This window comes from Peromyscus eremicus, chromosome 8a (assembly GCF_949786415.1).
Source record: "Peromyscus eremicus chromosome 8a, PerEre_H2_v1, whole genome shotgun sequence".
In the NCBI taxonomy this organism is placed as follows: domain Eukaryota; kingdom Metazoa; phylum Chordata; class Mammalia; order Rodentia; family Cricetidae; genus Peromyscus; species Peromyscus eremicus.
Genome location: NC_081423.1, coordinates 79,450,081 through 79,466,429, shown reverse-complemented (window position 1 = coordinate 79,466,429; position 16,349 = coordinate 79,450,081). Strand labels below are relative to the sequence as shown.

The following is a 16,349-nucleotide window of genomic DNA, read 5'->3' as shown; positions in this document are numbered from 1 at the left end:
TAAAAATTATTATTTTTTTAAAAGAAACTCCCATCAACCTCCAATAAAAGTGCCCAGCTCAGAACAGCCAGTTAGTAGATGTCTGTTGGAAAAATTCATTCCAAAAGAATTTTAATTTCAGTGTTATGATCAGTACAGATTTTCTTTTTTTCTCTCACCAAACAGCTGGTGTGGAGGGACCACAGCCATCTGTGTGACCACAGCCATCATCGGTGTGACCACAGCCATCTGTGTGACCACAGCCATCGGTGTGACCACAGCCATCGGTGTGCACGTATAAAATCTACACCCTTCCCAGCCACTCTCATTTCTTTCCGTCCCCACTTCATCTCAGATGAGGTTAGGGTCCAGATGAAGACCACGCAAATGATGCTAGAATATAACTTGGCAACTACTTGTTTAACTTTTTGTTGAAAATTCTTACTAAAAAGAACACACATCTTACATATTGAACCTAAATTCCCATCACTACTCGGAACAGGATTGGATTTTTAAAAGGTTTTTATGCCTTGACATATTCCTCAAATCCAATCTTTTCTTTGGACCTCCACCCCAACCATCTCTCGTTTCTCCCCAGTACACGGTTCATCACAGACATCTAAAAAATTTGAATACATTGAGTCAACAAACAGCTGAACGAGACCGGGGTTGGAAGGAAAGAGGAGCCGGCAGAGTTGTGCCCAGTAAATTATTCACATTGCCAGGATCCAGAGCTGGAGGATCCCTGCCGTAGAAGAGCTCACAATTAATTTCTCCCCACAATATAGAAAGAGTTGTTTGTTTTGAGACAGGCACCGTCTCACTATGTGGTCCAAGGTAGCCCCAAACCTCCTGTCTGAGCCTCCAGAAACCACAGCACGCTTAACAGGGAGTTTCAAAGGGCTGGAGGGCAAAGAAAGTGGGAACTTCCGGGTGGGCTGCGGCTGCCTGGCTCATCCCTCTCCCAGGCCTGGCTGGCTCCTCCTCCGCCAATCAGTGCGGACTAGAGAAGAGCCCCTGTCCCCTTGTCCCCTTCCCACTGCTCCAGTCAACAGCGGTCCAGTCATCGGGCAGCAGGGAGTCATCCATCAGTGTCGGGACGAGAACCAATCCCACATGCCCTGCCTGCCCGGCAGCCAATTGGAAGGAGGCGGGAGGAGCACAGTGGTGTGTGTGTGTGTGTGTGTGTGTGTGTGTGTGTGTGTGTGTGTGTGCGCGCCTCTGTGTGTGTGTGTGCCTCTGTGTGTGAGTGAGATGGGAGGAGCACAGCGTGTGTGTGTGTGTGTGTGTGTGTGTGTGTGTGTGCCTCTGCGTGTGTTGGGCGTGGGGTGTGCCTGAGTTGACTCCAGGTATTATATTATAAAGAGGATTGAAGGGAGGCGCAGCCACCTGAGATCCCGACAGGGTCGAGACCTATGTTCCTGAGGTCTCAGTTTCTGACCTGATGCTAGTCAGCTGCAGGAAAAGGAGTGATCCTAAGGCTCCTTGCCGGAGTACTCGGGAGCTGCTGGGTCTTCCCCTAGGGTACGCAGGAGCTAGACAAGGAAGGACACTACGATGGGCAGACACGGGAAGGCAAACCCTGGCTCGGAACTGCAGACGCCCTTCCCGAAACCCCTCAGGCTCCGGTCTGTGGCAGCTCTGATGAGGCTATCATTTCGGGAAGCTGGTGCAGCGGGCAGAGCACGGGGCTGCCAGCCAGGCCTGCTGTCTGGGCGGCTCCACTTGGCTGCAGAAAGTGAGGGGGAGGCCAAGAGACGCAATAGCCACAAGGCTGGACTTGAAGACTGGGGGTCTTCGACACTATGGGAATTCAGCGCAATCCGCTTTGCGCTACCCCTCCAGGCTCCTTTGCCAAAGTTTCCCAGGGGATCAGGGAAGCCTATAGCCACAGCAGGTGAAGGGACACTTTCTTATCGCTCCTACCCCCATCACTGTGGTTTGGTTTGGATTATTTTAAAGACGGTATCCCATCTGTAGCCCAGGCTGGTCTCAAACACACTAAGTAGTAAAGGTGACCTTGAACTCTCTCTCTCTCTCTGTCTCTCTCTCTCTGTGTCTCTGTCTCTCTCTGTCTCTCACTGTCTCTCTCTCTCTTTGTTTTTGTTTTTTGTTTTTTCAAGACAGGGTTTCTCTGTAGCTTTGGAGCCTGTCCTAGAACTCACTTTGTAGACCAGGCAGGCCTCGAACTCACAGAGATCTGTCTGCCTCTGGCTCCCGAATCTGGGATTAAAGGCGTGTGCCACCACCGCCCAGCTCCTCTGTCTTTTAAGAGCTGAGGTTATAGGCTTGTGTGCCCCACACCCTGTGCGGTTCAAGTGTGAGCAAGGAATTCAAATGTTCTAGGAGAGTGAGAAAGTTACTGTCCCCCCACAAAGCATGACTTTGTAGAAGCTGCTGCATACTTGAAAGTTTCAGGTCCTCGGTGTACTCCTTAGTAAAATGTGGACAGCACCGTGTGGTTCAGAGAAGTGCCAGCTTGCATGAAGCTCCTAGCTCCTGCTTGACGCTTCCCATTCCCATCCTGGCACAATTGAAATTGCAGGTCCACGCCAGGTTGCCAGGAAGCAGTTTACTCCTCCGAGCCTTGAGGTCGCTTAGGGACCATGGATGGAGCCAAGCTCTACGGGAGGCAGAATATTTGAGAAGTATTTCTGAAGAACTTCTTTCCCGTCACCACACTGGCCCTGAACTCCACAATTTAATTGCACATTTTTCCTCTCTCTCTACTTCCAGGGTTACATTTTTGCATCTCAGGACTGTGTGCACAGTGACTCAGGAAAGGGTTGTATATGCAGTGACTCTGGAAAACTGTATAGTCAGCGTTTATAATGAAAAGATTTGCATTCCCGTACCTTCCCCGAGTTCTCTAATTACAAATGGAGTCCAATTCAGTATAAATATCCGGTCTGCTTTTTTGATTTTGTTTTAAGGTAGTGTCTCATGCAACCTAAGCTGGTCTCAAACTCATTATGTAGTAAAAGATGACCTTGAACTTGTGATTCTCCTGCTTCTGCCTGCCAAGGGCTGTGATTACAGGCGTGTCCCGTACGCTGGGCCTGGAAGTGACAACCACAGGGACAGGCTTTTATTAAGACCCAAAGCTCACCGCTATCTTTATTATAGCAGCTGGCAAAAAGCCCTGTGTTGAGAGGGGAGTCGCGCGTGCTGGTTGCTAGGGCAACGCACTGGCGCTGGTGTCAGAGATCAGCAAGAACACCACGAGGAGGGTCCATCCCACTCCAGGGGCGGAGTTAATCGAGGCCCTAGACCCGTAGGCGTGCCCGTCGTTTCCTCCAGATGGCGCTGTAGGACCACGGATGCTGTGCGGGGGCGGAGCTTCCTGCTGTGCTTTGCTCCTGTGAGGGGCGGGAGCTGGGGCGGGGCGTGGGAGCCAGCAGCTCAAACTCTCCAGGGATCCAAGAAGAAGATTCCCCACGTTACCGGAGAAAAGTTCGCGACGTGGAAAGCGTACGGATCAGAGAAAGACTGGGAGAAAGTGCAGAGTCTGGGGCTAGGATAGGGAAGAGGGGCCAGGATGCTCAGAAAGTTTATTCATCTCCATCCTTGAGGTTTGTCCCCGTGAATCTCCTCCATCGCCTCTCTGGACCCCCGATCCTTCACAACCTCAGAGGTGCGGATGCTCTGGACATACGCGCAGTGGGCACAAGTCGGGGGCCTCCTCGCCCCCAGGATCCAGATAGAACCAGCAAGTTTATAGGTCTCTAGTGCCTAGGATATACGCCAAGACAAAATTCCGCAGTCCCAGGCACGCCAAGAAAAATAGCCAAACTGTTCCTCAGTTTGTCAAAGTAAGCCTGACTCCGCTTCCTTTCTGGAAGCTAGGAACGGAAAAAATGACTCAAGGAATCCCTTGGCGGAGCCTTCCTGTATGTACTGTGCACACAAAACGGGGGTACCATCTTCACCCCTCCCCGCTTCCTGGAAGACTGTTATTCCTGTCACTATTATACCTCGCCACGCCTTCGTATCTAGCCGCTCAACCACACATGGAACCCCAGGCTATCTGTGTTGTATCCCACCCCGACGACCCCATTCACAGGCATAACCCACCTAATAGCGCTGAAAATCCGAAAAGATGCACCGCGGAAGCCCTCCTCCGAACACACACACATACACACTCCCAAAGCCAAGAAAGGAGATCTTTGGCAAGAAATGAAAGTTTATTAAGGCCTAGGGCTGAGAATGGCCGAGGTCCGAGGGAAGGAAGCTTTGCTGGTTCCCATGGCCCCAGGGGCAGGCCAGGGTGCTGAGCAGGGTTAATGGAGCTGGGACCAAACTTCTGCTTCTCGGAATCCCTGGCAGGAGACCTCCTGGATCGGTTCCGGAAGAGGCCTGAGAAGGCAGAGGGATCTCTCCTGCCCCCTGAGGCTCGGGGCTTTTGCAGGGACTGGGGAAAAAAATGCTCTCTGGAGAGGGAGCCTCGACTCCAAGGTCTTCATTTCAGTAACGACCACTTAATTTGTTCCTTGGCTGACTGAAGAACCTGGGGTGAGGAGGGGAGGATGTTGGGAGAAATAGTTGAGCATGTCAATCAACGATGCCTTTCTTTACTGGAGGTCTGTGAGGCCTGAGGGAGCCTCTCCAGCCCTGGTCACTAGGTGGCGGCAGCTTGCCTCTACTTAGTTTAAATGAGACCAGGCAGGCCCAGCTCGCCGCAGCCAAACCCCAGCTGGCCGCTGGCCAAGCCTATCCAAGCGTGGGTGTGGCCGTGGCCCCTGCCTTCCCCGATCCATGCCAGGCTACAGAAGTTCCTCCTCACAGTGCCCTCCCTAGGCAGGGGCTGGGCTCAGATGCTCAGCACCTTAACAAACCCCCCATTAATGCGGTGTGTTCCCTGCACCCCAGCCCGTGCGCTGATGTGGCGACGGCTGTCGATGTGTGGGCTCCTACTGCCAAGAAAAAACACCTCGGTCCAGGGTATGCCCATATCAGTAACAAGACTCCCTCTAGGCATGAAGCCTCCGTCTCCCCGCCCCCCCCCAAATGTCGGTCCCACACTGCGCATGCCCCTTTCTCCTGCAGTCTCCTTCCTTCCTGGCGACAGTGAATTCCTCCCATCTCTCCTATGGAACCCTCTCTCCACATTTCATTTCATGCTCACTACTATAAGCTTTGTTTTTATTTAAGACTTCCACTAACACACAGGTGTGGTTCCTGTGATTTCGGCTCCTGGGAGGCTGAGGCGGGAGGGTGATGAGTTCAAGGCCAGCCTGGGCTACATAGCAAGCCCCTACTAGTCTTCATTCCTTGTTCATTTAGAGAAATAGAAACGGTGGTTTCCTGAGAATGTATGACTTAACATTCTAGGCTCTTTCCATCCACGAACTGGTTCGTCTAAGTCTTCAAAATATTTTCTTTACAATGTGTGTGTGTGTGTGTGTGTGTGTGTGTGTGTGTGTGTGCTACAGCGCACACATGGGGTAAGAGGACAACTTGTGAGCAGGGCATGGTGATCCATGCCTTTATTCAGTGGAGAAGCAGTGGCAGGTGGGGATTGAACTTACGTCCTCAGGCTTGGCAACATGGCCCTTACTCACTGAGTCATCTTGCAGATATCTAATTTATATAACTCTCTTCTGAGAGCCCTAGAAATGCTGAGTAACTTGTCATTCAACTTTTGCTGGTAAAGTAAAAGCTTTGGATGATTCACAGGAATGCAAGTTTTTTGTTATTGTTGTTGGTTAGTTTTTGTTTTTGAAACAGGGTCTTGTTCTTGGATCCAAATCTGAAGTGCTGGAATCACAAGCATGCACCGCCACACATGTACCATGAAGTGCAGGAATCTCCCAGGGCTGTGTGCATGCTGAGCAAGCACTCTACACCACCAGTCTCAACTTACGCTCTTCTTCATTACTTTAATTTTTAAAAATTGTATGTGTGTCACCAGGCGGTGGTGGTGCACACCTTTAATCCCAACACTCAGGAGGCAGAGGCAGGTGGATCTCTGTGAGTTCAAGGCCAGCCTGGTCTACAGAGTGAGATCCAGGACAGCCAGGACTACACAGAGAAACCCTGTCTTGTATGTAGCTTTTTTGCCTATATGTGTGTCTGTGTACCACATGTGTGCCCGGTGCCTGCAGAGTCCAAACGAAGGCATCAGATTCCCTGGAACTGGAGTTACAAATGGTTGAGCCACCATAGGTATATGCCTGAAACAGGTCCCCTGTAAGAGCAGGGAGTGCTCTTAACCACTGAGTCATCTCTTTAGCTCTCCCCAACGTGTGTTCTTGTTCCCTCTGCTCACCAACATTCCCCTTTTAGAAGGTTTAATGTTTCTTTCATTTATTACTTTAATGTGTTTATGTAAAGGTCAGCAAACACCTTGTGGGGAGTCAGTTCTCTGTCACAGCAATCCAACTCAGCTCATCAGGCTCGGAGGCAAGTGCCTTTACTTGCTGAGACATCTCAATGGACTATGTGTTGTATGTTTCTTATTTTCGTATTTTTAAGACAGGGTCTCATGGAGATGTCTTAAAAATCTGGCCTCAAACTTGATATGGCTTTGAACTCCTGATCCTCCTGCCTCCACCTCCCAAGTGCTGGGATTATAGGTGTGTGTGTCACCATGCCCAGCTTGGTTTATTTTATTTTAGATAAAGTCTCATGCTACAGCCCTGGCTAGCCTGGAACTCACTGTGTAGCTCAGGCTTGTCTTGAACTTGAGATCCTCAAGCCCAGCTTGGTTTATTTTATTTTTAGATTAAAGCTCCATGCTACAGCCTGGGCTAGCCTGGAACACATTGTATAGCTCAGGCTGATCTTGAATTTGAGATCTTCAAGCTTCAGCCTTTCCAGTATTGAGGTTATAGGTGTGAACCACTGTGCCTGGCTCTTCCAACCTCCTTCCACCCTGAAAACCACCACGCAGCCACATCCTTTTCCAGCAGAACGGAGGAAACACGGGGAACCAGAGGGCGATGGGGTGACCAGAGTAGTGCAGGACAGTGGGCATCAGTCCTGGTACTCTCCACTGATGGCACAAGCCCGTCTCTCACAGGGCTACCACATTAGGACTAGTTTAATCCAGGGAGGGAAGCTCCTTGGACACAGTAAGTCTGAGCAGACAGACCTGCAGATGGACAGAACTGAAGTCAAACCATTTGGCTTGACTAGCAGGAAGTCTGTGAGCCTGGAGACCCAGTTTGTGGACAGTAACCAGGGTGCACACACACACACACACACACACACACACACACACACACACACACAACGCTGCCATATTTGCATGCATCCCAGTTAGGGTTGTGCAAGGTGTGTGGCTGGCCCCTTTTCAACAGCCAAGCTACTAAGGGCAGAAGTGGAGAAAGTTAGACCCAACCCCTGGGTGATGAGGCCCTTAACCATCCCAGCATGGCCCCTGGGTGGTGAGGCTAAGTGCTGAAGACAAACTCCCACGTGGCATCCTGTCCAGGTTGGAGGAAATGTGAGGGATCTGGGACTCCGCGTTGCTTGGGTAACAAGTAACACAGGCATCCTCAGGGTAGCTGGTTTAGGGGAGGAGATGGGGTGAGCAGGTGGTAATTTGCCCACTCATCCCTCGGCACCCAGTTCCCAAGAGCTCAGTATCCTCAAGGGCTTCCTCTAAGAGTCACCACCTCAGGCGGCGGCGGCGGTGGCGCACAAAGCATTCAGGAGGCAGACAAATGGGGCTCTGTGAGTTCGAGGCCAGCCTGGTCTACAGAGCTAGTTCCAGGACAGCCAAGACTACAGAAAGAAACCCTGTCTCAAAAAACAAAACACACACACACACACACACACACACACACACACACACACACACACAGAGTCACCAGCTCATCCCTTCTGTCCCACATCTCTGGTTTCTTAACTCTGACTATCTGCCCTGGAGCACTGGGCTCTCCGTGTCCTTTGGCCTGTTTCTGGCCAAGGCAGATGCATGGGGCTTCTTACCTGGGCCACACTCTGTTCTGTTAGGCCAACGTCATCAGTCTGTGGGGAAGGAGAATCACAGTCAGGAGGGAGAGGAGTCACTGAGTCCGAGAGGTGACAGCTTGCAGGCTGAGGGGTGCAGTAGTTAGCATGACCCAGAACTGCACCTCTACTTCCACTTAGCAGACCGAGGTCCTGCAGCCTGTCGTTTGGAAGCCAGGACCTCTGGTACCCCATCCTTCATTGCTGGGGATTAAACCCAGGGTCTCACACATGCCAGTCAAGTGTTCTACCCCTGAGCTGCATCCTCACCCTAACGGAAGGGAGGCTGGTAAAGGGAACTAAAGTTGGGGAAAGGTGTCATCCGGGCTGCAGGTGTGGAAAAGCCAAGCAAGAGCAGAAGGGTGTAATCCACAGTCCCCAAGGCTGCCTCCTGGAGTCATTCTGAGGATGCCGTTGTTGCTCCATCCAAGCTTCTCACTGGAGGGTGGGGAGGGGCTGCTTATTTATTTATTTGTTTGTTTGTTTGTTATTTGTATGGGGAATGAACAGGAAGCTTTTCCTCTTAGCAACAGACACCCCGCAGCTACCACCAATAACTGCTTCTAAGTGTGAAACCTGAGTGGCCGGGCTCCCACCAGCTGAGCCCTAACAGCCTGATGCCCAGGAAGGACAGGGGGAGGAAGGACAGGAAAGGCAGTGTGGAAAAGGTAGGGGTGGGGTACAGGAAGGCTTACCCTAAAATTCACTTTCTGGATCACTTGCTGGGGGTCACTCTCCAGAATCACACTGCAAGATAACAGAAAATTTGGAGGTGGGTCAGTGATGGGATACCCCTCCAACAAGGCACTTTCTGACTTTTCATCTATCCTGCAGTGTCTCCCCTCCGGGGAACCTTCCCACAGGTGGTCCTGGAGCCACACCCGTCCCTCCCCCTGGGGACTCTCAGCTCTGTTCCCTCTGCACTTTATACCATGGTCCACCTCCATCATCACCTCTGGGGGAGAACTACTCATCTGAGGTGAGGTGGTACGACCCTTAAAGGTGCTTGCCACCAAACCTGACGACCCGAGTTCGATCCCTAGAACCCACAGGGTAGATGGAAAGAACTGACTTGATCCATACTCAATGCTCTGGCACACACAGTGATCAAAGATAAATAATAATAATAATAAATGTTAAAAAAATGAAACAACAGAAATCAGGATAGAAAGGTCTAGATGAGCAGATGCTGTGGAGGGACTGGGTCTTCTCACATTTAGAATCCAGCCATCAGTACACCACCAAGCAATAGCAAGCAGCTAATAAAAACAGAAAGGGAGGCTTGGTGGTGGTGGCGCACACCTTTAATCCCAATACTCGGGAGGCAGAGCCAGATGGATCTCTATGAGTTCGAGGATAGCCTGGTCTACAGAGCGAGATCCAGGACAGGCATCAAAACTACACAGAGAAACCTTGTCTCAGAAAAACAAAACAAAACAAAACCAGAAGGGGGGGTGAGGCATTCACAGTACCTCACCTCCCAGAGGCCACCGCTCTCAAGTTGGGAGGTACAGTGCCACGGGAAGTATATAGCCTCTGAAACATCTCATGCACATGGTTTTAGATCTTGGCCCTTCTAATTCCCTTGGTGTGTGTCCTTAGATAAGTTACTAAAATCTCTGAGCCTCTGTTTCCTCCTCTGTAAAATGGGCAGATGTTTCAAAGACGCTATAATCCCAGCACCTCCGGCACTGAGGCAAGAGGGCAAGGGAGGTGATGGGGAGACACTCAAGAGGTTTCTGCTACCATTTACCCCAGAGTCAGAACTTTCTTCTTCCCTGATTATTGCACCTCTTTCAAGGAATTCTACGAACCAACCTTTCTCATAAAGGCTCCCAATCTAGGAGTCTGCTAGCGTACTAATGAGAGGCAATATTTACTGAGAAAAAAAGACAAAAAAAAAAAATTCCCCAAATTACCAATGAGAACCATGGGCTTTGTATGCATCATTTTGTATGACCCTCACAATCCTATGTGATAGCTTCCTTTTATCCCCATTTTAGTGACAGGGAAAGCAGACTCAAGAAGAGTGTCACACGTGTATCTAGCTGGCATCGGAGGGGGATCCTCTGGCTGAGGTCCTTTCAGAAAGGGACGGGTGTCTATATTCCTCCTCAGCCCTGGAGAACGATTTGGGTTTTCCCAAACTCAGCCTATCTAGCTGCCTGCTGTGGGTGGCTCTCGGGCTGCCCTCCCCTCTGGCTACTCATGACAAGGGGAGAAGGTTGGGGCCTAGTAGGGATACATGGAGAAGGGAGGATGAGCTGGCCAGAATGCACCCAGCACTGAGCCCACAAAGGCGTCCTCAACATCTCTTCTCTCTATCCCCTCCTCACCCGCCATCTACAATTTCATCCAGCACCAAGAAGGCTCCGTCCATGTTCTCCAGCAACCAGCGTCTCTCCACGTTCTTCCTGTGGGCAGACACAAGCACCTGAGCCTCCAGGTGGCCGCCCAGAGGAACCTCGACTCCTCTAAACCAGGCAGCTCCCCTCCTTCCCCCTTCCCAAGAAGGCCTGGGCAGGAGAATAAAAGGCAGGGGGAGCAGGGCTGACGCCGGGGACTCCTGAGCACAGAGCAGGCCAGGGTCATCCTGGGTTGGTTTGTCCAGTGGTTATCAACCTTCCTAACGCTGTGACACAATATGTTCCTCATATTGTGGTGACCCCCCCCCAACCATAAAATTATTTTGTTGCTACATGATAAACTGTAATTTTGCTACTGTTATGAATCATAATGTAAACAGCTGGTATGCAGGATATCTGACATGCAACCCCTGTGAGTCATTCGACCTTCAAAGGGGTTGCGACCCACACTCTGGGCCGTGTAGCTGGCGTAGGTATCAGTGTTGACTGGGGATGCATGGAAAACCAACTCTGAACTTAAAAGTTAAAGATACTGTTTATAGCGGGGTGTGGTGGTACACACCTGTAATTCCAGTACTCAGGGGACTGAGGACGCAGGACTGAGGGGGAAGCCAGTGTGGGCTGCGTAACAAGACCTTCCTCTCCCTGCTCTCCCTGCATTTGGAACTTGTGTAGATATGAGTACTCAGTGTCTTAAGATTTGATAGCTGATCATACCCTGTGCATGGCTCTGCCTGGGGCACCACGGAAGTCAGGGGCCCTGGAGGAAGTGACTCCAGTTCCAAGGCTTGCAGATCCTTCCAGGACAGCAAGGCAGAAAGGGCCTTGCCTCTGGACAAAGGGAGAGGCTGGGGGCTGGGGCCCTGGCGTGCACAGGGTCTCACTTACCTTAAGATGTGGCTCAGAGAGTCAAACAGGCAGGCCAGAACAGACATGAGCATCAGCTGAGGAGGAGGGTGTGGGAGGAGGAAGAGAAAAGAGGGGACACTGAGAGGGGCCAAAGCAGGCCTCGGAGCTCCCTGTGTGGGCCAGGAGGGAGCACTCCCTTTCCAGAGAGGGCGTGGCTGGAAGCTAGCAGCACTTTGACTTGGGAGGGGGAATTTCCCCAGGTTTGAGCTGAGGGACACTGAAGTGCTCCCCTCGAGGACATACTGGTGTCTCCTTCTCTAAATATGTTTAGAAAGAACTAAACAGCTCCCTACAGAAGGTGTGATGATTTCATTTCTAGTTCCCAAAGGACCTGAGGAACATTATGGATGTGTACAATTGCAGAGAGACCCATTCTGGCTGCCCTTCCACCCCCAGATCCTGAAGGAAGGACAGCAACAGGGAGCATCCAGAACCCACCTCCACCCCAGGACAGACCCTCCTTCATCACCCAACCTCTAAATTCACCTCGTTCTCAGAGGAAGAGCCCACCACATACAGGAGGAGGTCAATGCTGCTCTTGTAGACGATGGTCATGCCCCCCAAAAATGCGATCTCACCTAGAAGCAGGAAAGCTTTCAAATCAGCATAGGCTCACCTCAGCCTGGGGCTAGCCTGGTCTCCATTCCCCAGACCTCTCCCTTTGTTTCCTACTTCCTTTCCCGAGGAATTCCAGTCAGACCACCGCTACTAGGAGGCTGCTCTGTGTGTCCTTGGTCCCATCCCAAGTGTTATGTCTTGAGAGGGCCTCCCGGTGAGAAGTCAACAAATCCAGCCTGCAGCTGACCTCCCGCCCACCCTCCGGTCCCCTGCAATGCCCTGGGACCAGATCCAAGTGCATCCAAGTGCGTGTAGGGGGTACACAGCACAGTTGGGAGGGGAGGGGTGGAGGATGAGAGTGATGGGCAGTGAAAGTCCCAGGATGAAGGAAAGAAAGGAGTGGAAAGCAGCTGGGGAGGAGAGGACAAAGAGCTTCAGAGGAGAAGGGAATGGCCTGTGGTGTGGGAGGCCAACAAGGACAGATGTGTCCAGATGGAGAAGGTGACAGGCAGTGTGGTCAGTCATCTGGGAGTGTCAGTGGGGGAAGGCAGGCTGGTTACTTTCAGCGCGGCTGGTCTTGTTGAAGACATTTTTCTCGAAAACCATCTGCTCCTTCGTGGAGGGAAATGTGTCATCATAATACTGTGAGAAAGAGAAGGAGAAAGGCAATCGCCATTGCACAGAGCCAGCTCCATCCTTGGGAGGGGGCTAGCGGGGAGTGCTGGGGGCTGGCTAAGCGGGACCTCCTTGTCACCTCCCTCCAGGCCCTGTCTGCTTCCAGGTCCCCATAAACAAATTCCAAGCAAAGAAAATCAAAGTAGAGAAATATTGGGGCTGCCTTTGGAGTCTTCATCTGGCTTTCTCCCTCTCTCCCTTCCTTTCCTTTCTCCCGTCCTCCCTCTCTCCCTTCCTTTCTTCCTTCCAGCACTGCTGGGGTTGCAAACCAGAACTTCACACATGCTAGCAGTGTTGCACACTGGGCTGCACCCCAGCTGGTTTTCTCTTCCCCAACCCTTCCTTCCTTCCTTCCTTCCTTCCTTCCTTCCTTCCTTCCTTCCTTCCTTCCCTCCCTCCCTCCCTCCCTTCCCTCCCTCCCTCCTTCCCTCCCTCCTTCCCTCCTTCCTTCCTTCCTTCCTTCCTTCCCTCCCTCCCTCCCTTCTTCCTTCCCTCCCTCCCTCCCTCCTTCCCTCCCTCCCTTCCTCCTTCCTTCCTTCCTTCCTTCCTTCCTTCCTTTCTTCTTTCCTTCCACCCTTCCCTCATTTTCTTGAGGTGCCGGGAATGGAACCCAGGCATGCTAGGCAAGTAAGTACGTGTTTTGAGGCTTAACCTATATTCTCAGGCCCCTGTCTCAATTATTTTATTTTACTTTTGAAACAGGGTCTCACTGTGCCACCTGCTATATATAGACCAGGTTAGCCTCAATTTATTTCTTTCTTCTTCTTCTTCTTCTTTTTTTTTTTTTTTGAGATAAGGTTTCTCTGTGTAGCCTTGGCTCTCTTGGAACTGGCTCTGTAGACCAGGCTGCCTTGAACTCACAGAGATCCATCTGCCTCTGTCTCCTGAGTGTTGGGATTAAAGGTGTAAACTACTACCACGGCTCATCCATCCTCCATTTCTTTCTTTCTTTCTTTCTTTCTTTTTTTTTTTTTTTTTTCTGAGACAGGGTTTCTCTTTGTAGTTTTGGTGCCTGTCCTGGATCTCGCTCTGTAGACCAGGCTGGCCTCGAACTCACAGAGATCCACCTGGCTCTGCCTCATCCTCTATTTCTTAACCTATAACAAGGATAGGACCTTCTAGGAGGAGGCCCCTGAGGCTTTGGCAATGCCGATCCACCTCTGCCCATCTGCTAAAGCAAGGTATGGTCAGCTCAGTTTTCTGCATGTGACGTTTCCATTCAGTAATCAGGTCTGCAGGCAAGTTATCAGGCTCCCTGCTGAGTCCTACCATGGTGAACAAACCCATTTAAATGTTATGAGGACTAAGTTTCAGCTCCAACAACTGGAAACGCTTTAACACATTTTATATCTAGTTTAGCTGGGTGTGGTGGCACATGCCTGGAGTCCTAGCACTTGGGAGGAAGAAGCAGGAAGATCACAAGTTCTGGGCCAGCCTGGACTACACAAGACCCTGTCTCAGAAAAAAATAAATAAATAAAATAAAGTATGGATCACACAAATAGTCTCAGCACTAGGGAGGCTGAGGCAGGATCACTGTGACTTCCAGGCTAGTCTGGGCTATGCAGGAAGTTCCAAGCCATCCTTAAGTATAGAGTGAGTCTCTGTTTCAAAAAAAAAAAAAAAATAAGCAAACAAAAATATCTAGAGGGTTAGTTGAGGTGGTGCCCTTTAACCTTGGCAGGTCTCTGAGTTGGAGGCCAGCCTGGTCTACAGAGTGAGTTCCAGGACAGCCAGGGCTACACAGGGAACCCTGCCTAGAAAAACAGACAAACAAAAAAGTTGGGGCATAGTGTTACATGCTTGCCTGTGATCTCAGCATGAGAGGCAGAGGCAGGAGAAGCAAGACAGGTTTGTGGCCAGCCTGGTCCACAACAAAACAAAACAAAATAAGAGGGTTATATTTCTGCTATGGTTAATTGTGTCGGTGGCAGGCATATTCTTTATTTAATTATTGGGATTGTTTTTGTTTTTGAGATAGGTCTCAAAATATGTATCCCTGGCTAGCCTGAAACTCCCTATGTAGACCAGGCTGGCCTCAAATTCACAGAGATCCGCCTGCCTCTGCCTCCCGAGTGCTGGGATTAAAGGTGTGCACCACCACAGCCTGGCCTTCAGTGGCAGGAGTTTTAGGGTACTTTTCTTTCTAAAGTTCTTTTTTCTCTCTCTTTTTTAAAAGTTATCTATCTATCTCTCTATCTATTTATCTATCTATTTGTGTGTGTGTGTGTGTGTGTGTGTGTGTGTGTGTGTGTGTGTTTTGTGGGGGCAAGTATGGAGAGGTCAACTGACAACCTGAGGGAATATTTCCCTCCATAGTGAATTCAGGATCCAACTGACGCCATCAGGCTTGGTGGCCAGTGCCCTTACTCACTGAACCATCTGGCCCACCCTGAGACTTAGCTTAGCTCATCTCACCCAGGTCATGTAGGATGGACGCCAGACAACTGAAGGAGAGGTCCCTGAAAACCACCTGGAGCCTCAAATCCAAACCTTGACTCTCAGTGTCAGTGATGACACCAATCCTGTGACCTCAGGCAGCCTACCCAGCTTCTCTACCCTTCCCTTTCTGCATCTGTGAGGTTAAACAGTGGGACAACATGGTCTCCCAAGTCCGTCCTAATTCTAAATATCCACGCTCAGCTCTTTGTGTTTACCAAGCTGAAATGCAAAAGCACACGGGTCGCTCGTCTACAGTTTCGGGACTGGGACTCCTAGGTCCCAGCTCAGCTCTCCACTTTGGTGGAGCTTCCCAAGCCCGGGGTGCAGCTGGCCAGAGCAAGGACAACGAAAAGACATGTCAGGGAACATGAGTAGCAACAGAGGGGATGGCCCCCCTTCCCCTGCCCGCCATCAGATTGATAAGGCATAGCGTGGACAGGATGACTTCTAGAGAGTCTAGGCTGGGCTGCTCTGCCATCCAGAAAGCAGAGTTTTCCCTACAGGACTTAAATGGGCTGGGTGGGGACCGCTTGTTTTGGACATGTGGCACTCACTGTCTTGAGGGTTTCTGTGGTTGAGGGGTTACCTTGGCCAGCAGCCTTCGCCCGTCATTATCTAGGATGAAGACAGCCTTGATGGTGTAGAGAGAAGGTTCCTGAAACTGACACGGGAAAGGAACCTCTGACTCAAAGTGGACCTTATGGTGGGTCTATGGAGTCAGCTATTCCCCCAATCCACAGCTGGTTCCAGCCCAACCCCGTGCCACATGGACCATTTCCGGTGCCCACTCTATTCCCAGGCAGATGTTCCACTGCAGGTCCAAGGAGTGGGTGCAGAAAGTCCTACCGGGCCCAAGTTCTGTCATGCACTGACTGCTCCAGAGCCCGAGTCGGAGTGTATCACAGAACCTGGGCCCGGGGGAACAGCGGCGCCGAGCCTCCTTGTGTTCAGCTGGCCCCAAGCTCCAAAAGCGCGGCCATCACCCTGGAGCAAGGGAGCCCAACCAGACCACCCCGCCACTCCCACTCCTCCCTCGTTCCGCCAGACTCTCACCCCCAAGCCTGCCACCCCAGTCAGTCCCAATCACAGCTCTGAGTTCCCCCAGAACTTCAGCCCCGCGACACTCCACGCAAGCCAGGCCTCCTTGCCCCGTGCGCTCCGGGTCGAACTTTTTCTCCCCTCCTTGGGCCCGGCCGGGCTCCCTCTCCGGGGCTGGGCAGTGGTGGCACAAAGTTCCCAGCCCAGGAGCCCGGGACAAGTCGGCTGCCCCCCACCCCCCAATCCTGCCGCCCCGGGACCCAGCACTCCATGCTCCGTACCCGCATTTCCGTGGCTCGGGTGGATGGCGCTGCGCCCCCGGCTTGGGCGGCCGAGGCCCCCTCCCCCGGGTGCGGACGTGGCCAGGCCTCCGGCCGCTGCATTCCGCTCGCTGCTCGCACTGACAGCGCCGCCCCGCCCCGCGCCC

The 16,349-nt window shown here is 51.6% G+C and overlaps 1 protein-coding gene across 1 annotated transcript; it reads right to left on the bottom strand.

Annotated features, from left to right (window-relative positions):
- Nucleotides 1-4,144: 4,144 nt before the first annotated feature.
- On the bottom strand, nt 4,145-16,310 carry Copz2 (COPI coat complex subunit zeta 2). The gene is made up of 9 exons (XM_059269645.1): nt 16,204-16,310; nt 15,471-15,545; nt 12,329-12,410; nt 11,697-11,788; nt 11,190-11,245; nt 10,272-10,349; nt 8,631-8,682; nt 7,915-7,953; nt 4,145-4,486 (listed from the first exon to the last, which is right to left on the bottom strand). Exons 1-9 carry the CDS (start codon nt 16,303-16,305, stop codon nt 4,439-4,441), a joined length of 624 nt encoding a protein of 207 aa, XP_059125628.1. The 5' UTR covers nt 16,306-16,310; the 3' UTR covers nt 4,145-4,438.
- Nucleotides 16,311-16,349: the final 39 nt, after the last annotated feature.